This window comes from Zootoca vivipara, chromosome 7 (assembly GCF_965207765.1).
Source record: "Zootoca vivipara chromosome 7, rZooViv2.hap1.1, whole genome shotgun sequence".
Classification (NCBI taxonomy): domain Eukaryota; kingdom Metazoa; phylum Chordata; class Lepidosauria; order Squamata; family Lacertidae; genus Zootoca; species Zootoca vivipara.
The window spans coordinates 5,562,274-5,587,787 of record NC_142590.1 but is presented as its reverse complement, the minus strand read 5'-3'; the positions used below and the strand labels follow the sequence as shown (position 1 = coordinate 5,587,787).

The 25,514-nt window shown below is 43.1% G+C and overlaps 1 protein-coding gene across 1 annotated transcript; it reads right to left on the bottom strand.

Annotated features, from left to right (window-relative positions):
* Positions 1-301: 301 nt before the first annotated feature.
* Positions 302-22,525, bottom strand: LOC118089085 (regulator of G protein signaling 5). Its single transcript, XM_035123489.3, has 5 exons — positions 22,410-22,525; positions 11,834-11,944; positions 3,445-3,506; positions 2,417-2,583; positions 302-800 (listed from the first exon to the last, which is right to left on the bottom strand). The coding sequence occupies exons 1-5, from the start codon at positions 22,451-22,453 to the stop codon at positions 639-641; spliced, it is 546 nt and encodes a 181-aa protein (XP_034979380.1). The 5' UTR covers positions 22,454-22,525; the 3' UTR covers positions 302-638.
* Positions 22,526-25,514: the final 2,989 nt, after the last annotated feature.

Below are 25,514 nucleotides of genomic sequence, written 5' to 3'. Positions count from 1 at the left end.
TCATGGCTACTAGAAATGACAGGATGACCTATGCTGGTCAAAACCTGTTTTCTATAGTAATAGTCCTCATCCTTTTCAGACTAGGGACCGACCCTTAACCCAAGCAGGCAATTGGAGACCCTCTTTTTATTGTCACACCGTAAATTTGAATGGTGGCATTGCTGCTGCTACCAACCAATAGGTCCAGCCGCAAGTCACCAATGGGTCCCAATTCACCAGTTCAAGACCCCACAACCTCCTTATCTTTTATTAGACACAGACATGTGATTGGTAGGTGATGGGATAATAAATACAAGTAGCATAGGTTTCACCAGTTGGCATCTGTTGTATTTTAGGTAGGTGTGCCCATCTAATTGCTTTTTTTTTTGTAACAGTGATATTCATGGAGAAGAACAGAAATTCGAGAAATTGTAATATGAAATCAACTGGAACAGCAGAAAGACCAAAACAGTGTGGGCAAGACTTTTAACAACACAGCCTTTGAAATCTAGAAGCTTGAAATATATATATACTGTACATATAAAGCAAAACAACTACCCAGATGACTAGCAAAAGCGGGCTACTGATAACTGGAGTAAGTAAGTAACAACGCTGCTTGGGGTGGGAGTAGCCGTTCCCCGCACAGCTCTGCCACATTGCTACTTTACTAATTCCTGATATATGTTGGAACGCACAAATCTGGGCAGAGAATCCTTCTCCATCAGCATGAAGATTCTCTTCTGGGCCAGGTCAAAAGTGCTCACAGATGGCTCCACCAGGTTCTTCATGGTGACAGATTTGGTGAAATGGTCAATGTTCACCTAGGTAAGAAGGAGGGGGGAAGTGATTATTTGTGGAAATCGAACCAATCCTGTTCCTTCACAGTGTTATTTAAAGCAAGGGAGCTACTAAAAATACCGTTTCGCACTTGGATTTATGGCAGAATTGCCAACATGCAAACTAGTCAGATGGGTGGGTTGCAAATTAAATATAAATAAATAAATACAATAATAGTTTGTAACAATGGCAAACATGAAACCAGGAATATCAGAAATTAACCTGGGCTGTAATGCAGTGAACATCTGGACACAAATGCAAAAATAATTAAATATTTGAATTTATTTGCATTGTGTAGATTGTGAATTTTTGCTACAAATTCCACTTGTGACGCTACCTCATTCCGAGTCGGTCTTTTGGACTTTCAGATGGAGCATTTTCTGAACCCCTGCCACATGAGATCCCTAATTTAGCAGGGGATGCCAGGAATTGAACCTGGCACCTCTTGGCTCTTCCCTAGAATAAGTACATGAGCTTTGGTTGTGGGCTGTATGTGGGAGGTGTAAAATTTCAAAGGATACAAATTTTAATTTGAAAATGTTGGCAGAGCCTGTTGAAATTAGCAGGCTTTGAATTGGAGCAAAGTTCTAAATAATAATAATATTATTTTATTTCCAACAAAACATTAAAATACAGAAATCCATCAAACATTAAAAGCTTCCCTAAACAGGGCTGCCTTAAGATGCCTTCTAAAGGTCTGGTAATTGTTGTTCTCTTTGACCTCTGGTGGGAGGGCATTCCACAGGGTGGGTGCCACTACCGAGAAGGCCCTCTGCCTGCTTCCCTGTAACTTGGCTTCTCGTAGCGAGGGAACCGCCAGAAGGCCCTTGGAGCTGGACCTCAGTGTCCGGGCAGAACGATGGGGGAGGAGACGCTCCTTCAGGTATACTGGACCGAGGCCGTATTACAACTTTAATTTAGGTATTCAATTTCTTAAAATTAAAGGTGTAAAAAAGTAGAGTTCCCAAGTATGTTGCACGATGACCAGGAAGCAACGCTGTAACTGTCGCTGCAACAGCAAATCATTATGATATATATGTCAGGGGATTGTTGCGGCTACTCTCGAGTAAAGATGTTCCAGTCCGCTCTGTCTTTCAGAGTTTTATTGTGCATATTATTTACAGTGCAGAGATATCAGAAAACATGACTGCCTAGTCCGATTCAGAACCTGGCAATGGCTTCCTTCGCATCTTGGACCAGCATAAAAGCCTGGGCACCCCAAAATGCGCCCCCTAGTCCTGTGGGCACGCGCCTCAATTCGGGTGCCAGAAGGGGCTGGTTCCTTCTCCCGTCCTTCCTTTGGCGGCACCTCGCTGCGCTGTCCTTCCTCTTCTGGCCAGCTGGGTTGGTGCCTAGGCTCTGACACGTCTGAGTCCATTCCTCATTCCCTCCTCCTGACCCGCTGCTAGCACTGGGCGAAGTGCTGGTCAGGATGACTGGGGGAGGGTCCTTGTAAGGAGTCCCCCTGACAATATACAAGCAGGGGATAGTTTAGAGAATTGTTTTGTGATTTGGGGGATAATAGTGTGAGATCATTCCACCAGAGACAACTCTTAGCACACAGCAAATTTATGAACTCCTTTCAATGCAAATAACTGACCTCTTTGGAAGCCTCACTTTGGATAAATTCCTCATAGATTTTCTTGGCCTTTTCAGTCATTTTAGCAGGCACTTTGATTTTCTTATAGTCTTCACAAGCAATCCAGAACTCAATGTTCTCCTCACTGAACTCGGATTGGAGGAAGCTCCTGAAGCTAGCAAGCCCGTCTGCACAGAGAAAAATTGGGGGAAGGTCACCATTTAAAATAATGGATTCACCATAATCCTTTCAAATAAGAGACAACATTGGCTTCTGACATGGAAATGCAGGTTCCCATATTCAACATCTGTATCATTTTTCTTCCATCGTACCTACAAATTATATCAGAACGATGTATTTCTACCCCAACTTCTTATACCAGTTCCATTTTCTCTTGTTTGAATCTATCATATTATAATAATAAGTAGTCTTTGGAGGAGGATAATGTAGCAGGATTCTAGCAAGCCATACTAAGGGACTATTAGACACAGAAGCCCTAGCTCACATGAAGGCTAGCTATATGGGAGAGGGAGGACTTTGTTGTGCTCCTTATGAATGGAGACGATGGCATTTAAATCATTATGTCCTTAAGAGTCTAATTGCTCTAACTAACTTATTCGTATCTGAATAAGTGTGCATGCACACGAAAGCTCATACCAATGACAAATGTAGTTGGTCTCTAAGGTGCTACTGGAAGGATTTTTTTGTTTTGTTTTGTTTTAACTTGTGGCTGGAATTCAACTTCTGCACATGTCAAATGCCTATGAATTGCTTGAAGCATACTGGGTTTCCCCTCTGTCATATTGCCTTACTACCAACACCTTTATTACTTGTATATCTGGATTCCTCCATGTCTCTAGTTTGTAGCACAGTATCATTCAGTTTTCATCCAAAGCCCTTGTGTAGTGTCATTATTATTAAATACTTATGATTGCACTTCTTCCTTGTCATTCCCAAGGAATGATTTAACCTGCTCACACCCACAACCTGCAAGGACTCTAACATTGCTAGAATAGGTGCTCCCAGTAGAGACCCCACAGCAAACTCACATGGATTTTGCAGGAGTTTCTCCAGAGAGTTGCGCCACTGCCAAGCCTCCTCTGGTGATGGTCTGAAAAGATGAGAGGGGGGAGATATTTAAGCACACCCATTAAAGTCAGTGAAAATAGTCACTGATAAAATACAGCAGAAAGATTTTGTCAGCGTTTGAAGGCATCACAGTGGAGAAGGATTGAGAATAATCACACTTAGCATTTTGACTTTATTCTTGTTCAAAGCACTTCACACACCTAGAAGGAAGATTGATGTTATCATACCTGTATGACATATGAGCAGACTGATGCACAGACGAGTAGTGACTCACATAAGTTCAGCAACTGAGCTTATGCCAGAAGGGAGAGTCGAACTAAGGACTTATTGGTTTGTAGCTCATGGCTCAACCAGATGAGGCAATGGAGATCTAGGCTAACATCTCCATTCTCTTGTTTGTTTGTTTGTTTGTTTGTGTGTGTGTGTTTGTTTGTTTGTTTATGTATGTAAAAAAGACCAGGGGAACAAGATTTGGAATTAGGTAAAACTTATGGGTGCACAGACTCCATACTTCCTCAGGTTCCAGGTTTGAGTGATGCTGCAAACTTGAGGTACAAACTCCCCTCCGTCTCAGCCAGCATGGTCAACAGGAACAATGGAGTCCTACAGATTCCCCACCACTGGCTGCCATACATCCTGACCGTCCTGGACATATCTGGAATACTGCAGTCAGAAGCAGTGTCCAGGCAGAAACTGCTAAAAAGGTCCAGGAAATTCCAGACGTATGGCATGTTAGCAGTGTTTTTGGAGATCTTCCTTAAAAATAGCTTAAAAACTTTTTTTTTGTGAATTTGCCCAAAAAGCTCAACAACCTTCCAAAAACAAAGCTTAACTTTCTGTCCAGATTTTCAGTTTGAAATATGGCAACCCTAAAATAAGCTGGTTTAAACTGGTCCTGTTATCTTTCTCTCTCAAGGTCATTCTGCCTATAAGAACAGGCCCCAAAGAGCCTGGTTTCACTTTCTCTTTTTACTTCTTGGTTCTCTCTGCTTTGTTCCTTTTTTTAAAAAAAAAATATTTTTATTAATTTTCCAATTAAAACCAATTATATCACATTCAATATTTCAAATTATACACATATATATATCAATCAAACCGAATGTTATGCCAAATCATCTAAAGAATTTTTTATTTGGGTTCCCATGCTTCAAGAAATTGGGAATTCCTCGCAACTGTCCACTGCCGTCTTTTTTCTAAAGTTCAAATCGTCCTCCAAGTTCATAATAATCCAGATCTTCCCCTTACAGTCACATAGATGTTTTCCACTTTCATCCGATTGTTTCCCAGCTGCTGAGATAAATATCAAACAAAGTTTCACAGATGTTCTTTCTCCTGTGTGAGTTAATCAGTCCAGCCTCCCCATAAATCTTCTTAATGGAGCTCCCTGTTGCGTCGAAGCAGTTCGAAGCAGCGCCATTTTAAAAAGCTTTTCTCTCATAGCCATGAAGATTTACGATCATTATAGAATTTACAGCTTTTCCAGGCAGGAGACCCAAACATCAAACCATAGACTCTTGGTAAATTAATGGATCTCCTTGCCCTATAGCTGAACTTAGCTTCAGGTCGCTGCTCCAATTTAAAGTGCGTCACAGCTCATAAATCCTCCGAACGCGTCCAGAACTCCTTCCGTCCGACTAGGGGGGGGCTTTTCTCATCGGCAACTCCACATCTTTAAAAAATATGCTCAGTAACAACAGTTATAAAGTTCAACTCACACAGTCTTTTGCTTCTCTTTCACTCCAAACAAGCCAGGACATCGCGTCCGGGAAGGTACGAGAAGAAAAAAAAATAAAAACTCACTTCCCTTATCGCTCCGTCCCCATCAATCCTTCTTCCAGATGCAGTACAATCTTTGACTCCTCTCCCTCAGCAGCATAAATTTCTCAGCAGTAAACAGCGCTTCTTCCCCTCCTTCTGAAGTATGTCCATAGATTTAAGCCTAATTATCTTCTTTAACCATGGAAATCCCCGCCATGCAGATTAGCGTCCGGGAGTCCTGGCCCTTGTAAGTGCTCAGCCCAAGCTCCCCCCACTCCAAAAACAGTCGTAGTGGGTCTGGGGGCATCGCGGGCCAGCGGCCCCTCTCCGTAACCCCCGGAGAGGGTAGGGGGTTGCCATTTACTCCCCTAGCAACCGCCAAATTCCTTACGAAGGTCAGAGAGATGGAAAACAGGTCCGCCATTCCTGCAGGCGGAAACCGGAACCTCTCTGCTTTGTTCCTTTGTGGTGATCTGTATATTTAAGTGCTAAGTTTTTTGTCTTATTGTAAGAGTAAGTTAAGGTTTTGCTGCAACTTGATTTGTGACTGTTATGCTCATTTGCCTTCAGTAAATAATACTGGATGAAGCTGATTGCTCTCTGAATCTTTTTTGGCACCCTGCATCGAGTTTAAACGTTTTTACTCTGCTAACTATTTGTTGTGACTTGCTCTGGATCGTTATGGAGCAAAACCACGACAATCACACCATACATTTTCACCTCTTGTGGCAGACAGTGCGTCGGAGTGAGGCTTTGGGAAAGGCACTTTATGATCCCCCATTCTATGAGCGAGGGAGAAGGAATTCTACTTAGGGTAGCAGTATTGGGCCATAATCCTGTCTCGAGTATAACACACAGTTCTTCCCTGATGCCTTGAAGTACCATGTAGGGGCTCCTGACATTGCTTCCAATGTTTCCGTTTCTAACATCCCCAGTTTATTTTGTGTGGAACTAGGCAGAAACAGTCTGGAGCAAAGTGGGGAATGATCCATTTCCATCCATATCCCTTGAGTATTCATTCATTCATTCTCAAAAGTTCTCTGAAGGCTGAACTCTTTCCCCTGCTCTGGCTGTGGCTTCGGGGTTTGCTTCTGTCCCTCCCAGAGATCCAACATCAGTTCCCACGCCCTCCTAAGGGATGTAGTCAATGACCCCCCTTTGTCTCAGGCAAGACATGCCAGAGGGTTCTCACAGCAATGAAATGGATGATAATGATCTGATTTTACTCAGACCTTCAGGACTTGAAATTAAGAGTTTATCGACACTTCTTATTGTCTCACTGCTTTCCCCTGGAGAAAACCACACTTTAGCGCTCAATTGGAGCAAATATTGTGTTTGTTCTGATTTAAAGGTAAAGAGTAGGTTTTCCCTGGCAAAGGGAAAACTGGTCAAATTTGTGCTTTCTGGGCACCGGACAAGCGGAAGTGTGGACAAGCCCTCAGTGATTAGTTTAAGACAAAAGCAACATCGGCCATGTATGGGGTGGGGTGTGGGGATGCAAGCTGGCAACATCACTCAAGAGGGAGGGAGAAGAAGAGAAGCGAGGCCACTGTGGCATAAACCTGCCTGGTTCGGAGAGGTGATGCAGATCTAGAGTATTCCAAGGCAAACAACTACCAATGAATGGAGAGCTGGAGGCCGGACATGGATCTGGGAATCCCAGACCAAATAAATATGAGTTCTGGGTTGCCACTTCTGCAATGGATTAAATGTGTAGCCTGGGCGAATATGCCAATCAGTTACACTCTCCTCCCCGCTTCTTCCTGTCTCTCTCAGCTTCAGTTCCCCATATGTAAAATTAAAATGTTGGCAACCACCTTATAGTCAGCATAGTAGTATACTTGTAAAGCACTCTTTATTGTATAAAGGTAAATACCATTAGGACTCCCACCAGGGTGTACATTATCCTGCATTATCCCTGGTTTTGTCAGATACACAAATTTTCCTGTAGGACTGAGCTCATAAAGATACCTCCTCACATTAACTTTCCAGGGTGTTTTTTTTAAATGAAGTGTGTATTTTTTCTATATAAAGGTAGCAAAGAAACACCAAGATGCATAAACTTTCAAGATGCTTGAAAAAAATATTTCTTAGAAAAGATAAACAGCATTGTCTGGTGTGTGGAGGAGGGCAGAGGAAATCAGGGCTATTTGGGGTGAAAGTACCGTAGCCTAATTTCAGGAGTGGAAGCAATGGGAGGGAGAGGGAGCACAATTCCTGTTTGTATAGATTAGGCATCCCCAAACTTCGGCCCTCCAGATGTTTTGGACTACAATTCCCATCATCCCTGACCACTGGTCCTGTTAGCTAGGGATCATGGGAGTTGTAGGCCAAAACATCTGGAGGGCCGCTGTTTGGGGATGCCTGGTATAGATGTCTCTAGGCTTCTCCGGAGCAAGAGAGTTTGCAAATTTCGCTCATGTCCATCCACAGAACTCGCCCAGATTTCACCAGCTGCCAATGTATAGCAGGGACCAGCAACTAATAGATCATTCTCTCTCTCTCTCTCTCTCTCTCTCTCTCTCTCTCTCTCTCTCTCTCTCTCTCTCTCTCTCTCTCTCCAAATTGCCCACCCCCAAAAAATGCAGCTTCCACACACTAGCAGTGACTGCAGAGAAATGATGGGTGGTTTTTATCTAACTGGTTCTTCACAGTAAGAAGAAATCCAAATAAAATGTAAAAAAAAGTACAAGTTGACATTTTGATGTTGTCTGAATGCCGCAAGGGCAGTACTGATTCCACAATAGACCTGGCTCCATTCTGATCTGAAGAGATACGTTTCTGCTTCCCACACGCTGCCTTCACAGTGAGAATCGGGCTGCCCGGTCAGCTACAGAAAAACAAGATATGCAGCTGCCTGTTATGTATCTGTGTATTTAAGGCTGCATCTATCTACTTTGGCAGTAATTAATGGGGTGGGGTGGGGTTTCTGCATGATGCACAAAATCAGAAATTAAAAATAGCAAATAGTAAAAATAAGCAAACTTTTATCCCGGTAGGAATAATAGAAAACAGAATGCTTTCCCCCTTCCAGAAACTCAGAGGAGCCGCTGGCTGACAACATGAGATTGTTGTTTCCATTATCAGAACAAGATGGAGCACATTGCCTAATTTGTTCTTAATGACTTTGAAAAGGGAAAGTGCACAATCTATCTAATTTCTGTCTCTAATGACTGTTCAAACTAGGCCAATAACAGCCATGCAGATCACAATGCAATCTTCAGATCAGTCTATCTGCAGAACCTTCGTTAGAAGTAATTGGAAACAGATTCAGGGCCAAAAAGCCAATATACAGTAGTTTCCCTTCTCCCACTGAGGCCACCCTTCTTCTTTACAAAAGCAGATGCTACTGGTGTTTATTTTGTTCCAATTCCTGGAACTGATTTATCTTCAGTACAGATGGGAGACTGTTTTCCTTCAGATAAAAATGACAGTGATTAATGCTGTAGATCAGTCAGGCAGCAATGCCAACAGGCTTCCTTGGCGCCATCCGCCACCAGTGCCTCCCAGCAGTTAGTACCATTTACTATTGCTTTTCTTTGCACACTTCCTATAAAACTCTTATTCTTCTAAACCTGCTAAAATACATCTGAAGTTTTATTAACTGACGGGATCAATATATCGACTCGCAGTCCTTTGACAAGCTGTGAAAGCCATGGGATCAACTTTCAAGCTGGTTTTATTTCCCCTTTTGTAAAATGAAGTTTAACCCCCCTCATATATCACAGGGGCATTTAATTTCCTGTTTAAACACTTATTTCTAAGCCCTGTTGATGCCTGTATTAATGCGCAGTGTCATCAGGATTCTGGTGACAGACAGCTGTACCTCTGTTTTCCACATATCAATCCCAGGAAGGCTGTGGCACTCCCAGACAGGTGTCTAGAGGACGATTTGGGATGGAAGGGCAACTAAGGTGAAGCTTAATCCTGACAAGAAAGAGGTCCTAAGTATTCAGTTGATCCTGCATGAAGTTGTGTTCTGAAAGACCACGTTTACAGCTTTGGGCAGGGTTCCTCCAGGGTTAGCATTGTCTATGGTATGCTTTCACCAGCCCATGCCACTACGCCAGTTGTTTCCTACATGGGGGAAATTGATCTAGTCTTGGTTATGCAAGCAGTTGTTACATTCAGACTAGACCAGGCATCCCCAAACTTTGGGCCCTCCAGATGTTTTCGACTACGATTCCTATCTTCCCCAACCACTGGTCCTGTTAGCTAGGGATCATGGGAGTTGTAGGCCAAAACATCTGGAGGGCCGCAGTTTGGGGATGCCTGGACTAGACTATGACAATGCACTCAGAATGTGGAGCTTCTGTTGAAAACGACTTGGAAACGTCAACTTGTACAGAAAGAGTCTGATCATTGTGGCTAGGTGGTCAGAACATGTTGCACTGACTCTGTACCAGTTGCCCTGATTCCTGGCCCCAGTTCCCAAGCTGACCATACATAATTTGAGACCTCCTATGCTGAGTGCTCCCTGGAAGGACAGATCGTGAAGCTGAGGCTCCAATACTTTGGCCACCTCATGAGAAGAGAAGAATCCTTGGGAAAGACCCTGATGTTGGGAAAGATGGAGGGCACTAGGAGAAGGGGACGACAGAGGACGAGATGGTTGAACAGTGTTCTCGAAGCTACGAACATGAGTTTGACCAAACTGCGGGAGGCAGTGGAAGACAGGAGTGCCTGGCGTGCTCTGGTCCATGGGGTCACGAAGAGTCAGACACGACTAAACGACTAAACAACAACAACAACATGCCTGCCTGTGCCTTCAGTTCGGCACGGGAGACCCAGGTTGCTGGCCTGCCTAAGATTGGTTGAAGGACAGGGACTTTTCAGTGGTGGCTCGACTCTGGAATTCCTTCTCAAGGGGTATATACAGTAGTTGGCTTGACCCCTTCAGTCTTGTTGTTGCGAAATGCTTTGAAGAGCTATTTGTTCCAAGCGACTTTTAAGTCATGTGCTTTCACTGGATGCACTGCTAACTGGCTGCTGTGGTTTGTGCTACTTGATGTTGACTCATGTTATTTTAAAGTGTTGCTTACCTTTGGATTTTGTCATTTTAAAAGTTTAACATTATATTCTTTCAGCTCCACCTTGAGAGAACTTTAGAAAGGTAGCCTATAACTGCTTTAAACAGACAGACAAACCCACTGTCGTAAGTGAAGTGAAAACATGTGTTGTTACTTCATGAACTGCCTTTCCCACTATATGTGGTGGTGAGAGTGAGGTAAGAGTCAGTGTAGCATAATGGCTGAAATGGTGGATTTAGACCAGAAAACTCCAGATTCAAATCCTTGCTGGGCCTTGAACTTCAACTGGATCTGTCCCACTGGCTTAGATCTAATGCTTTGGGCCTGGCTCTATAGGAGTAGGGTAGGAAGCCAGTGCTGGGTAGCACGAGAGACCAAAGTAGCCTTTTCTCTTTCTCCGTTTCTCTCTGGTCTTTCTGCCACCCACTTTTCTTTCTCTCTCTTTCCCTCCCTGTTCATCAGCCTGTTGGAAAAGAACAATTCACTGGTGCCAGAAGCTTCCAGAGAGCTTCTCCCCGGGCTTGCTACCTGTTCCATCACTTTGTCAATTTTGGCTATCCCCCTGTTTTTCCCGCTCCTGGCCTCCACCTATCCCTTCAGCCTGCACTCAATATCATGAAATTAGGCACGCTTTGGGAAATTGTAGTCAAACATTGCTATGCATGAGTGCTAGTTACTGCACGAAGGGGTTAACACCACAGAGTTAGATTCCTAGACTCAGGTAGATCATACTCCCTCTTTGCTGATGAGGGAGGAAGCGAAGCCTTCTGTTCCTGTTCCCTTTCTGCAATATGTAACTAACCAAGGAAGACATGTCTAAGCTTTGCTCCAAACTTAGAGCATGTGTTTGAAGCTATCATTCTATATTTTCTACCCAAGAGTATTCTGCCTGTGTTCTCCTTGCTGCTGCTTGGATAAATGCATGAATCTGACCTTTGGAACATTTTGCAAGTAAAACTTTTTAAACTTACTTAACACTCTGTGGTCTGTTCATTGTAAGAAGGGTAGAAAGAGGGGAATGCTCTGCAAGCAGACTAAAGAGGATACGAAGAAGGTCTATATTCTCACGTTTACTGTTGTTTGACTTTTGTGAATTTAAACTCTGTTATTGGGGGTTTTCTCTTGCTGGAGAGTGAGTTTAGCCTCATGTTTTGAATCAATGCACCCAGCCAATTATTTTATTATTTACCCCCACACACGTGGGTCACAGGAATTCATATTTTCCTCCCACACACGCAACCCTCTTTGTCAGATATCTCAACCCTGCCCTGTCATCACCAGGCTCCACATTGCTTGAAACACCAGGCCCATCCCTACACTTTCCTCAGGCTTACTAGCCACTACCCTCTGACTTTCCCACTACCTCATGACTTTGGCCCCACCTTCCTGAGAGTTCAAAGAGGCTGACAAGGGTATTATGATGAGTAATAAGCTTCAAATGTTTTGCAAAAGTTCACCCAACCACACTTTCAACATTGTTAGAAAATGACCTTCAGCAAAATGGAAAAACGAAAACAGCAGAAAACTGGGTCACAGAGTGGACCAATTATTATATCCTTACTTCTGGACTTTTGTTGGCTTTTCCGGCTTCTCTGGGTAAGGGATAATCAAGTCAATAGCCGAGTCAGGCTTCTGGAGCAGTGTGCCCAACTTGGTCTTGATCTCCTTGGCTCTGGAGGGAGAGAGAATGGGGGGAGGAATGTAAGTGTAGCTGCCATTGTATTCAATAAATGCTAGTCTGAGACAGTTGAATACATTTGTCATAATTTATGAGAGGTAGTTTTTCAAGTTGCTTCTACATTTAGAATCATAGAGTTGGAAGAGACCACAAGGGCCATCCAGTCCAACCCCCTGCCAAGCAGGAAACACCATCAAAGCATTCTTGACATATGGCTTCCTATTGCCTTATTAAAAGGCTGCCCCTGCACAGTGTTCTTTCCTTTCCTTTCCCTTTCTTTCCGTTTTTTCTCTTTCTTTCCCTTTCTTCATAGGCAGGAAATCCCAAGAGTTCTGAAGACTGACCGTTATGTTCTTGGCTTTTTGGACCCTGGAGTCAAAATCTTACTCATCTGTCTCTTTGGAGGACGTCAACAGATGCTAAGGCTATTTCCACAATCAGTAGTTCCAAGAAATGTATTCACTTGACCTGGGAAAAGCCTTTTTCATAGGCCAAAGGGTGGCTAAGTCCCCATGCTCTCTTTTGACCGAGGTGTCTCTTGAGTAAGGAAACTCTCATTAGAAAGGCATACTGAGCGTGGATCCAAGCTGAGCACCCCCCACCCCACCCCCAATATGAGAAAGAATACTCTGTATTCTGGGAGTCCCTGAGCCTAGAAATAAACGCAAGAGCACTAGTTGCTTTAGAAACTTCAAAGAAAATATACTTTTGGGTATGCAAGGTTTTAGCATGCAAGAATAGCAGTTTCTTCTGCCTTTTTTTGGGGGGGGGGAATATATTTTATGGTTGTGCCGGACTATTTTTGCCTCACTCCAAGGGAGGTTCTTGCAGGCTCATCCTCTCAAAACAAAGGAAAAACTGCTTTGAAACTTCCAAAGGGGAACTAAAGCCTGTTTCAGTTCTAGACAAATTTCAGCTGAAGTGGTTTTCCCTTTCACCAAAGTTTCTTAAGCAATATTATTTGCTTATCCTCAGAATATCAAATGAATCTCCCATATCAAAGCAAAGACCTCTTGGATAAGCAGAACTCCTCTGCAATTAATGCAGATTAAAAACCATAAGCAGGAGAAGCTCTGAAAACTTCTTTGAAATGACAGAGCTTAGGGATGTTGCCTTCCTGTGCTTCTGACATCTACTGACATCTACTGATACCACACACAACCGGGTGTACAATGGACTAAGATGGGTACATTTCCTGCTGGCCCATCCCCAGAAAGTTAGCCAAGGAGATTGCACCCAGTTTGGTCCCAGCTCGATCTGTCAGTTGCTCAGTCAGTTTTATAAATACCGGTAACTATTTTATAAATAAGTATTGTCCTATCTCTGTGCCAGGAAAGGCTGCACCTGTTGAATTTCTGCTTAGATCAGAACTCACTGGCAATCAGCATCTCAGGTGGCAACAGGACCAAAACCCAAAAGTCATGTGGGAGCAAGCTGGATGGGATGGGCGCTAGAGGCAAGGAGCATTATTAGTTCAAGCAAGCAAACAGATTATAGACACAGTAACCCCTGTACAGAAGGACTGTGAGCGGAGACTCAGCCCAGCAATGTCTTCTCATGAGGACAGGGGTGGGGAAACTCCAGCCTGTGGGCCAAACATGGCCTGCCAGGGGTTCAAATTTGGCCCATGAAGTCTTTTAGCCAAAGCATGCCCACCTGCCCCAACCCTACATCAGGTGTGGGGCAGGTAGAGATGTGGCTGCCAGAATGCAATGGGATTAGGCCTAATTCTCATGAGAAGGCCAAACTAAACATGACGTTCGTTAATCGCAAGAATGCAGTAAACATACACACACAGTTTTTTTAAATTTTAAGTGACTGCTGTGAGGTGGTAGGAGGAGGGTTCAGCGCAGTAGCATAGAAAGATGGGGGCAGTGAGGGTGTGCCGCCCCGGGCAGCGCAATCCCAGGGGCGCCATCGCGGCTGCCCGCCCCGTCCGCGTCCCCCCCTGAACGCGTGCCATGTCCCTGGGGGCAGTATGCCTGCTCTCTGCCCCCAGTGGCAGAGCATGAAGCTCCGCCACTGGTTCAGCCATTCCAGCCTCCACAGTCCTGATGAAGCAACTATTAGCCTTATCAGCAGGAGGCAGTAATGGATAATGTCCCCTCCCAAGCTGTAAGCCATGTTTTCATCTATGTTCAATATTTATGCTGTGCCCAATAACAAAAGTTATCTGTGTAGCTTATGATCCTTCTTTCCCAGATGCATTTAACTTAAAAAGAAGCAAACATGGGAGATGCCTCTCTCGGTGTCGTGCCATTATTTGGCACTGTGGCGCTGCAATTAAGTTTGTGGGTGCCAAACACTTCTAAATTCCTGGAACCAGTAAGTGTTAGAATTTAATCAAAGGCTTCTAATTCTAGGAAATTGCTAGACCACTATAAGCCCTGGATTCAGCAAAGTGTTAAAATCTAATCAAACCTTGGGGTGTTAAACCGAGAGATACTGCATTAATCCCTCAATTTAGCAAGTCTTAAAAGTGTTAATTAATCCAAGCTAGTCTGTGGGTTGACAAGCCATTAAGACAAAGCACAAAGAGACTTTGTGTGGGACAGCAAATAGGTAAAGCCAAGGTTTAGAGCAGGGATCAGCAACCTTTTTCAGCCGTGGGCCGGTCCACCATCCCTCAGACCATGTGGTGGGCCGGACTATATTTTTTGGGGGGGAAATGAACGAATTCCTATGCCCCACAAATAACCCAGAGATGCATTGTAAATAAAAGCACACATTCTACTCGTAAAACCACTAGGCAGGCCATACAAATAACCCAGAGATGCATTTTAAAGAAAAGGACACATTCTACTCATGTAAAAACACGCTGATCCCTGGACCATCCGTGGGCCGGATTGAGAAGGCGATTGGGCCGCATCCGGCCCACGGGCCTGAGATTGCCTACCTCTGGTTTAGAGAGTGGGGAGCTATGTGAGCTAGAGATAGGAGTTTTGTGACCAAGAAACAAAGCAGCAAATAGGAGAGGCAGAGCAATGTTTGAGAGCAGCGGTGGAGGTCTGTTTGAATCCAAGGCTGCAGCTATGGAAGAAGCAAGACCCTCTTGAGGTGTTGATGCTGTGAACCCCTCCATCGTAGGTTCAGGTTGTATATATGTGTAAATCAACCCTTTGTGATAAAGACACCACTGTCTCTATTGTGCCCCATTCCCAAAAGGAAACATGAACCCTGTGTAACTGTGCCTGGGGTGGCATGTAACAGTACATTTACCCCAGGGGAGGAACATGGACCTTATTTTGGTACACAGCCTGTGGAACAAGTAACAATGGCCGAAGCTGGCAACCCGTGAGAGTCTGAGTCTTGCATGCCCCCTTTCTCACACCATCCAGCTCAGTCACAGAAATAAGATTAACAGTTTATCGTAAATCAGCAATGCTAAGTTGGTGCTGCTGAACACATGATGAAATAACTATTAAGTGTCCAGACAAAAAGCAAACAGTGAAAGAAGATAAGAAAATGTGATTGTCAAAACAAATCACATCCAGTTGTATTACCAAGGGTCCAGTTTTTCCAAAAGCAACTACAGTATGGAAAAAAATCCATTAAAACATAAAAAGAAATCAATTAATCCCATCCCGTGATCAGGAAGAGATCCAAAAGGAGGTGTGTGTGTTTGGCTCTGCAAAATAAAATGGCACTCGCAATAAAGGGAATAGTTGGCTTATTCCCTGCTTTGAGGCTGTGTTTGCACCAGCTGGTTTCCTGGGACATATTCTAGGAAGCGCTGGTGCCATTCCCTTTCCACCTCATGTGGAGCCACTTGTGTTGAAATTCCCTGGGGCCTGGGCTTTTTTCAGCCGGAACACCATTGCCATTCTAAGAGAATGAGGGAGGTGTTCATGGTGAGTTCCGGCACCTCTTTTTCTAGAAAAATAACACAGGCCACAGCTACTAACACTGTCTTGCTCTCTTCCTTGTGGGCTTTGTGAAATGATCTTTCTCCTGACAGGGATTTGAGTGACCAGTAGTGTAAAACTATAGAAAGGAGACCTGTATTTACAAGCAGCAGATACCAAAGCCATTTAGCCCGTCCCCACAAAAAATAAAAATAAAAATCAAGAGGGTTTTTTTTTCCCTTTTAGGTTGGGACCTCTGTGGTTTTTCTTTGGTTAAGTCTTCATGCTCTCATATTATCTTTGGCTTGCTATTCTGTTTCATCAGATGAAAACCAGGCATTTTCTTTGATTGATAGTTCTTGTCTTGTGTCTTTCCACACAGATTTGGGCCCCTGCCCTTGTTTTATTCTTTGATCACGATGCCTCTGTTGTCACGGCCTATGGCTAATAAAACTCATGGACAGCACCCATTTGTTTCCTTTCAGCACATCGCCAGGCACACCAAAGCATTGCACCCAGAGTTGCTATTAAGCAAAGCTGGAATTGAAGGATGGCGAGCACAGCAAAGCAGCAGGTGTTGACGCAGAGCAGGTGTGGGATGGGCACAGGAGAGAAGCCAGGATTCGGCTCGAGCAACAGGAACATTTGGCCATAAGGGCAGCTCATTGACATGGCAAACTGGTTTGGGGGCTGTATGTTGCTCCAGGCTGCCGGTTAGGGTTTCCACATTTTAATACTGCATTTCCCCGGAGCCCAAGCCAGAATCTTTCTCCTCTGACAGCTGATCAACAAGCAGGAATCATCGCCTGTTCCTCTGCTTTTCTTTTCTTTTTCAAAGGAAGAATAAGCTACATGTGCAAGAGCACATTATGTTTATCACAATTCTCTTAACTTATTTATATATTGGTCTTCGACTTTGTGCTCAATTATAGTTTGGAACTGAAGTTGATTTTAGAAAGTTCATGGGGGGAAAGTCTCCTTCTCCTCCCTGCACCCCTCAAAATGTATCTCTGGAGGTTGGGGAGAGCCCTCCCAAATAATGGAGGAGGGGCACACGAGGCTCTACAGCTGGATGGGGGAGTCACTACAAATTGGGCTTGGCTCCCAAAAATAACTTGAAGGATTTCGTGGAAGGAATGTTTCCCATTCTCTGCTCCCCACCCAACAGCAGCCCCACCATGTCCCAACCCAGGCTGAATTCACCCCCCAAAAAAATGCTTTTCTGGGTGTGCAAGCAGCTGCTAGGAGTAGGAATCGAAGGTAAACTTTCCTTTCATAAACTTTCTTAAGGTAACTTGTTTTAGAATCCAAACTAATATCCAGTTTGGTGGAATTTTATTTATCTCTGGGTTATAAAAAAAAGGTTTGGATTGTGAAATCTGAACATTATAAAGAATGTTTAAAAAATAACTTTTGAAAAAACAATTTATCTGGGAGCTAGGGTGTACAAAATACAGTAGCAGCATCAAAATGTAAAAAATGATGTTTTCTACATGGCTGGGAAGCACTGAAGGTGGGGAAGGTTGTGTGGTGTACTTTTGTGGCGTACACACTAAAACATGCACCAGGTCTCTGGTTCATGTACAACCTCAACCCTGAAGTGTGTAGCTGGCCTTAATTATGGCTCTCTCTCTCAGCCTTTGTCCCCCTACATTGTAATATAAGTGGGTACACTTTTAACTATTCTCACAAATATGTGAGTTATTTCAGGCTCAAAGAGACCTTAAACTTGTCTTTAAAAGAAATATTTTTTTTGTAAAATTTTTACTTCAAAATCAATTTATTTTATAACCGCAAAAAACACTCTCCTTATTTTTAAAACATAACAAGTACATAGTATGAAACATGTGTTAGTTGTGGTTTGCGTGCTATGGCTTACTGAACCTACCAGGAATAAAATGACAAAATTCACTTTGAATGGTCGGCGACCCTTTTCTGTGGCACTTAATACCATTTTTATACCTTATTGGGAAATCATGTGAAAATTGAAATTTTCAAAAAATTATCCTGTGCCCAATTTTGGACCAAAAAATCTTAAAATATTATTTTGAGGTTATCTCATAGGTTATCTCATCACATTTTTAAAAATTGAAGAAAATCTGAGTCATGAGAGCACAGTCAAGTATTAAAATCAGGTGATTTGGCGTGGAATGACCCCTCTATTTTCAACGGAGAAATGTTGGAGGGGGTGGTAGGATGCATGGGTGTTCCCAGCGAGGGGCAGGGGGGCAGCTGCCCACCCAGAAGCAAAAAAATAAAATAAATGGTTATAAAGTGATGAAATGAAACAAAATTAGGTAGGGCGATGGTGAATAATCAGTTGCTTACCACACTGAAATGGTGTAAAAACCGAGTAGTATCTAGAGCCACCTAGCGACTGATAGAGGAATCTATGTCAGCCAGCCATTGGGATTCAAGGGAGGGAGAGGTCTCTAGCGGGCTCTAGCCGCCCGCTATTAGTTTACCTTCTTATTTACATTTAGAAGACATCGAGGCTGCCTAAATGGATATAAGAAACTGGTTCCAAAAAGGTAAGTTAAGTAATTTCTGTAGAAAATTAAATTTTAAAGGGTAAAGACCTGGCTCAAAAGTACAATGGGAGAGGACAGACTGACTGGGTTGTGTCCATCAGAAATTCTTCAAGGAAAATCAGGACTGGATTGAACAAGTTTTCTTCAAACCCAAGAAAAATGATATTAGTATAAGACATGTAACTAGAATAAAAATTAAAAAAAAATTCAAGCAAATAATTGTAATAACTACCATAATAAAGCACTGCTATAATTATATATGATTTTCTTAAAATTTTGGTTTCATTCACCTTTTCCATGCTGAAATGTCACAACCTGAACGACCATGGCTTGCCCCCCTCCCCCTACTTTTGATCCTGGGTACCCCCTGGTACGATGTCCCTAATTTCAGCAGAGAAATGCTGGAGGGTTTGCTGCTACCCAATGGAAGGAATTGTTCTCCTCATGCAACCTGTCCCGTCCCCTGTCCCCCGCTGCCCCAATCTTCCAGCTTATCTCACACATTTACACTCTTCTCTTTCTGAACTCCTCGTCTCTGCCGGCCCTTTAGCACTATCAAAACAGTAGTTAAACACAGCACATAATATGACTTATGAAGCCTTAAACGACTCAGGACTGCAATACTGTCTCTTCCCATATAAACTGAGACCCTTCTTCGTGTGCCCCCTCCATGAGAGGTCCAAAGGGCAGCAACAGGAGAATGGGCCTTTTCTGTGGTGGCTCCCCACATGCTCTCCCAGAGAGGCTCACCTGGCACCTTCATTATACATCTTTAGGTGCCAGGCAAAGGGGTTCCTCTTCAACCCGGCCTTTGACCTCTCCATGGCCTTTCAGAAGTGGGTGGGATGTTTCTTATGTACTGTGGTTTTCCCTGCACCGTTTAGTTTTAATGCATCTAAATGGGTTTTGCTTGTTTGTTTTTGTTGGTTGGTTATAAATTGTTTTGAGTTGCCTTGGGCAAGATAAAGTGACAAACAAATTTAATAAATATTACTACAACGAGAAGTCAAAGATTGATGCTAGTGTTAATTAAAAACATGCTGTTTGCTGATCCAGGTCATTTCATTTCTTCCTATTGAGCAAGGCTCAGGGATGACTGATTAAAAGCTTTTTATTGCTGATTGAAGACCGTTTCTAAATTGCCATATTGTCACTTCTAGCTCCTGTGAATTGTAGAAGCAGCCGGGGTGGGGGTGGAGGACTTTTCATTGCTGATTTCTTCCTCTTTAATCTTTTCATTTTCACACAGTGAAATAGCACTAATGCTATATAAAAAATATAAATATAAATATAAACGGAAGATAAATAATTCTCCACTACCAAGGAAAATAAATGATCAGTCAGTGGCAGTTACTGAAAAGTTGTTCAAACAGCAAAAAAAAAAAGGCAAATATAATCAATAACCCACCCACCCCAGTCATGTTCTACAGAAAACAGGCTGAACTAGCTAACAGGATGCTTTTAATTAAAGACACAGGAGCCCTGGAAATTCTCAATGCCACTTTGCCTGGCCACACTTGAGAGGTTAGTGCTGTAATTGTTTTCCAACGATCACGACGATCAGCTACATATGAAATAGAGGTAGAAAGATAACACAGAAAATGCTGAAATGGAAGATTGTAATGTAATCTGAATTCTCTATAAAAAGTGAAAGAATGGCAAACTGGAGAAAAGTGTGTGAGTGAGGACGCAGCTTCTGCTTCTTCCTCCTCCTCCTCCTTTCAGCTCCCTCAGTCTCCCCCACCCATGTTGTCGTCCGTGTTTTTCCCGCCATCTTTGTTTCTCTCGCTGGGTGTTCCCTCCTGTCTGATGCACCACAGGCCCAGTGCAATACAAGAAAGGGCAGCACTCGCCATGGCAAATTTGTCATAGGGGATGTGTGTAAATAAGTGCTGTTGAAAAGTCAAAAGCTGTGTGGTTATAAATGCTAGGAATGATTGCTATGGTGTCCAAAGTCTTAAGAAAAAGCTACTGTCTTCCATATTATGTAGAACTGCTTTCCCACATAATACTTTCTTTTTAAAAATCCATTGACATCCAACAAATCCTGAAAAGTATGCACTTTTACTAAGAAATACAACCTACCGTGTTTCTCCAAAAATAAGACACTGTCTTACATTTATTTTTCCTCAAAAACCCCCACCATGGCTTATTTTCAGGGGATGTCTAATTTTTTTTTCCTCCTTCTCCTGCTGTGGCCGGCATTGCTGCTGCGCCTATCACTATGTCTTATTTTGGGGATATGGCTTATATTCCTTGAATGCTTAAAAATCCTGCTAGGGCTTATTTTATGGCTACATCTTATTTTCAGAGAAACAGGGTAGCACCAGCAGTACATGACAAAGCCCAAGGAGGGGCTTCACACTGCATGCTTAGTGATTGCCCTCCCCCTGCAATCCAAATATAGCTTGACCCCACTCGAGAGTACTAAAAAACACGGAAATCCTGCATTTAAAGAATAACCAGTAGCCCATTGTCTTGCTAGTGATGACAAGCTAGAAACTATTCACTACTAAATAAGAAGACCTGCAACAAAATGTTGCAGTGTGGTGTGCACTCTCTGCTCAGCCCTCCAGGCAGTCAGCATTTCAGCTTTCCATCCTTTTTTCAACATACTCCATTCCATGTACTCTCAGAAAGAGGAGAGAGCCATTTTTCTTTCCACTCCCACCAACAGACACCTAGTGGGCTTGTTTACGGTTTTGTTTTGTTGTTTTGCTTCATTAGGTGTCCCGCTTCTGCAAAAACAAAACAAAACAAAACCCAGCCCTCCGATACTTCTCCCTTGTGTGAGGGATGGTGCCATTTGGGCTCCATAAGGATATACGCATGCTGCAATTCTACCATGTCTACTCAGAAGTAAGTCCCATTAATTGGATGGGGCTCACTCCCAGGTAAGTGAAGTTGACTGCAATTTAGCTACAAACATTTAGAATCCTTAGCACTTAGAATACTGAAAGAACTTCATTCATGATTTCACTAATCTTTATGATGACCTGTGCAAGCAATATCAGGATGACTGCAGGTACAATTCCTGTGCGGAAATTATCCATTTAGCTGGGCTTGATGGTTTGGATTCACCCAGAGGGGTAAACTCTTGGAAAAGGAAACCTTGTAAGAAACCTTCAGGCCTCCAGTCTGTTTCATCAAGAGACAAAGAGGTTTCTTTGCTTTTGTTTTAAGTTAGGATCTCTACGGTTATTATCAGCTGCTTATAAAATAAATGTTTATACCGTTATCTCATCTGTTATCTTCAGGCTGTTACTTGGTTTAATGGAAATCTTTGTATATTTATTTCATGATTGTTATCCTGATATTTCAGATGGCCAACCGAGGCTTGGAGCACAGTATATTTCCAAAGGCCATCTATCATTTAGCTCATGCCTTAGGGCTAAATTAAAAGCAGGCCATGTGCAGAATGGGACCTGTATCAAATCCATATAAAATAGAATGTGTGTGTGTGTAAGAGAGAGAGAATGCATTAAAGATGAACAGAGTAAGAGCTAAGCCCTTTCCCCACCCACAGTCCCTCTCAAGGAAACTCCTATTGAATAAGACATTTTTTTCCTCCCAGTATGGGTTTAAAAATGGAAATAAATCCTACTGGGATAAAGACAGTTATAAAAAGGTAGTTTGGGTGGGGAAGCATAGATAGCAGAGAACTCAGCTCATTCTCCACATTCTTGCTTTGCCTTAACAGAACCTTCTATGGTATCCTTCAAAATGACAGTTCACCTCTATAAATCCAAAATTTAATTAGCTGTCTGGTTCCATACATGCATAATAGAAAACAAATTAACTCAGTTAATTATACTTTTCTGTTCTGTTACGCCTTATTTTTTTACTGTGTTGATGAAACTCATTTTATACCATCCTGACACCACCGGCCCAGCCCACCTGGCCCTTCTCCTGCAGAATCTGCACTAAAATGAATGAGAGCAGGAGAACCTCCTAACATGCTAGGGATATATTTTCTGTCTTCAATGTACGCTAACTCTCATTCTGAGAAAAGGATGCTGTGTTCCTTTTCAGCCCATCAGCCCATTAATTTTCCTGTTTAAAGAGACAAACTGGTATTCTCACCTCTCCAGACATGTGTGGGGCAAGGCAGCTAGTCCTTTGCACATCTTGCCGTGTGGTTATTGTGTCCTTGATGCCAAGCGGATTGTGTGTGGGGAGGCTCAGACTCCGTCTGGAACGCAGCAGCTTGCTTCCTTTCAGAAATATATAGAGGCTGCCTTGAATCCCAGCCAGCCCCTTTGGCCAATCACGTCCCATGTGGTGATTCTGAGCGAAGGAGCATTAGCCGGACAGGCACAGACCTCCTCCATGAGGCAAAGAGGGGGCTTTCCCTTTTGCATTTCCCAAGTTAGCTGCTGTTGACTCAAGGCGGCTTAAGCAGCATTGACAGCATTTCACCTTGCAAATTATGGACAACCCAGTCCTTCTCCGAATCTGTGGGGCAAAATCAGTAAACCCTGAAGGATTTATTTAAAGTTTAGTCAATAATAGAAACGTGGAAGGGGGGGAAGGAGGAAGTCGATAGAATAAGAATTATATATGATATTGTTATAGAAACATTTTTTCCTTGTTCTCTGTATTTTGTTTCTTTTTTTCTCTTTTTTGCATTTTTTCTCTTTTTTGTACCTTTTATAAAACCAATAAAAATATTTTTTTAAAAATATAGCAGGGTTCACAGTACTTACTAGCATAAATATGCAAATAATCAAATAAAGGGGAACAGGAAAGGGGAAGAGAGCTGGACAGGGAGGCAGATAAAGGCAATATAAACAAGGTTTTATAAATCGGATCGATGTAACGTTCATGATCTGGGACCTTTGTTCTAAATTTCACTGTTGCTGTAATTTATGCCTTCCAAGTAGAGCAATTAGTGCCCCAGAACCATTGATTGTTGTAGACTAGACCATCTGTATTTGCTTTCATTTTAGACGTGTGGCGTTTTATGAAGTACTTCTTTAAAATCTGCATTATGTGAACTGGCTTACAATGGAAAAACTCCTGAAATAGTTTGTGAGACAATCCACACCATGAGCAGCTGCCAACCTGACAAGTCCATGTCCCTCTCATGGCCCATTTCTTTCTCCTCAGCTTGCAAGGCCAGCCCCCTGCCATACCCTTCTCTAGCAAGGGAGGGAAGGTGTCAGGGGAAGCAGCGGCTTAGGTATCTCCCTCCTTTCTCACTATGGCAGGCCCCAGAGAAGCGCTGAAGTAAGGTGGTTCTCTGTCCCAGGGGCTGCCTAGGGGCAGAGGAGAAGGGGTGACTGCCATTGCCAAATTCCTAGGGGGTTGAGGTCCCTGAGCACCCCCCCCCAAGTTGATGGGTATTGCTGTTCAAATGGGGTGTTTGCGCTGTGCCTTGTGGCGTGGGGCTTACCTGGCACTCCTGCTTAGATTTCTTCTTTTTTCTACACATCTTTAAAGTTACAAAACTTCCAGTGAAATCACTCATGTTTTCACATCCATTTGAATGTGTTATACACACACACACACACACACACACACACATATATAATGTATTTATTGATTAAAAAGAATTACAAAGAATAAACAAACATAAAACACACAAATACAAGCACAAAACACACAAATACACACACTGATACAAATACAGATACACATTGTTAGTGTAAATAATAGAAACTGAAACAATTTCTACTTTCTGTTGACCTCCAATTATGCTTGCTGTTTCTTTTCTGTTAATTAAGTAATGTCTCACAATATTTTCCCCCATATTACCTTTTTCTCTTTTCTATTCATATTCTCTGTCACCTTTGTAATATCGATTGATGGTCTAACAGGCTCAGTCTAGTTTTGCCAGTGGAGTTCTTTTTATATTATTATTTAAATATTCTTCAAATACTCCCCATTCTTTATAGACATTTCGTTTCATCTGCCCTCTCATTTTGGCTGTCATTTTTGCTAGCTGCATGTATTCTACCATTAATATTCTCCAATCTGTTACTGTGTTACCATTTGAATGTTCTTAATAAACCTAGACATTCAAAGATTGACAGCTACCACTAGTAATTGCAACCATTTTGCATTCCTGTTGTTCTCTTGTGTTCTGCTGCTAGAGGGCATAGAATCAAACCTAGGGATGCTAGTGCAGGCACAATTGCATAAGACAGCACGAAAGGTGTTTAGCCTTAGCTGCTACCAGATGTGGCAAAGCAGAACACCACTCCTGCAATATGGTAGCTGAGAGCCAATGCACACCAAGCAGTTCCCTTCCCTACCTACCCTGGCATATCCGCCCATCATTTGAGGCCCTTATTTGTGTGCCCCCTCCAAGGGAGGTACAAAGGCTGACGACACAAGAATGGCCCTTCTCTGTGGCAACTCCCCGTTTATAATGTGCTCTCTCCAGGGTGCCATCATTATCAGTCTTTAGGTGCTAGTCAAAAACATTCATCCAGACCTTATCTTTTAGTGGGGCGGGACATAAGTGGATCTGAGATGATGATAGACAGACAGACAGACAGACAGACAGACAGACAGACAGACAGACAGACAGACAGACATAGATCTAAGTCCAGTCAAAGGTCGCTTCAGGCCGAGGGACCCGGCATTTGTCTGCAGACAGCTTACCAGGTCATGACTAAACTGCTTCTGGCACAACGGGACACTGTGACAGAAACCAGAGCGCACGGAAACACCATTTATTTTTTGTAGGTTGCTTTGAATGGGGGAGAGTGGCGAATAAATAAATAGAACCAGTCTTTCCCAATATCAGACACTCCTGCTTGCCCCACCCTCTGGCACATGCAAATACAGCGCTAACACCTACAGCAGGGAAGATTTCAGGAGCCCAGCCATAGGCATGAAGGCTGAAGATGGTCACCATGCACACACGTGGATGTCAGGGCAACCAGAGTACTTGATGTCCAGAATATGTGTGTGTGACAGGGAGCTAGTTTGGCACGATCCTGCTCCCTGATCATGCACGGTCTCTTCATGCCAGCTGCTGCTCCATCCATCCCCTCAGCAAATCAAGGCACTACCAAGTGGGAGTATTTAGGAGTAACTCTGCCAAGTGCTTGAGACACACTCACCATTTCAGAAGATGACCACAGAATAGACCCACCACCTATGACAGCAGAAAAAGTGCTCAGCCAGGAGGAAAAAAAACACTTGGGTGCCCATACAGTAGTGTGTTTTTTCCCAGAA

Bases quoted from the DNA above. Each gene is read 5' to 3' on its own strand.
- LOC118089085 (XM_035123489.3), bottom strand. From the start codon at position 22,453: ATGTGCAAAGGACTAGCTGCCTTGCCCCACACATGTCTGGAGAG. The intron at 2,584-3,444 runs GTGAGTTTGCTG...TTCTCTGTGCAG, and splicing joins GAAACTCCTGCAAAATCCAT to ACGGGCTTGCTAGCTTCAGG. The intron at 801-2,416 runs GTCAGTTATTTG...CTTCTTACCTAG, and splicing joins AAAGTGAGGCTTCCAAAGAG to GTGAACATTGACCATTTCAC.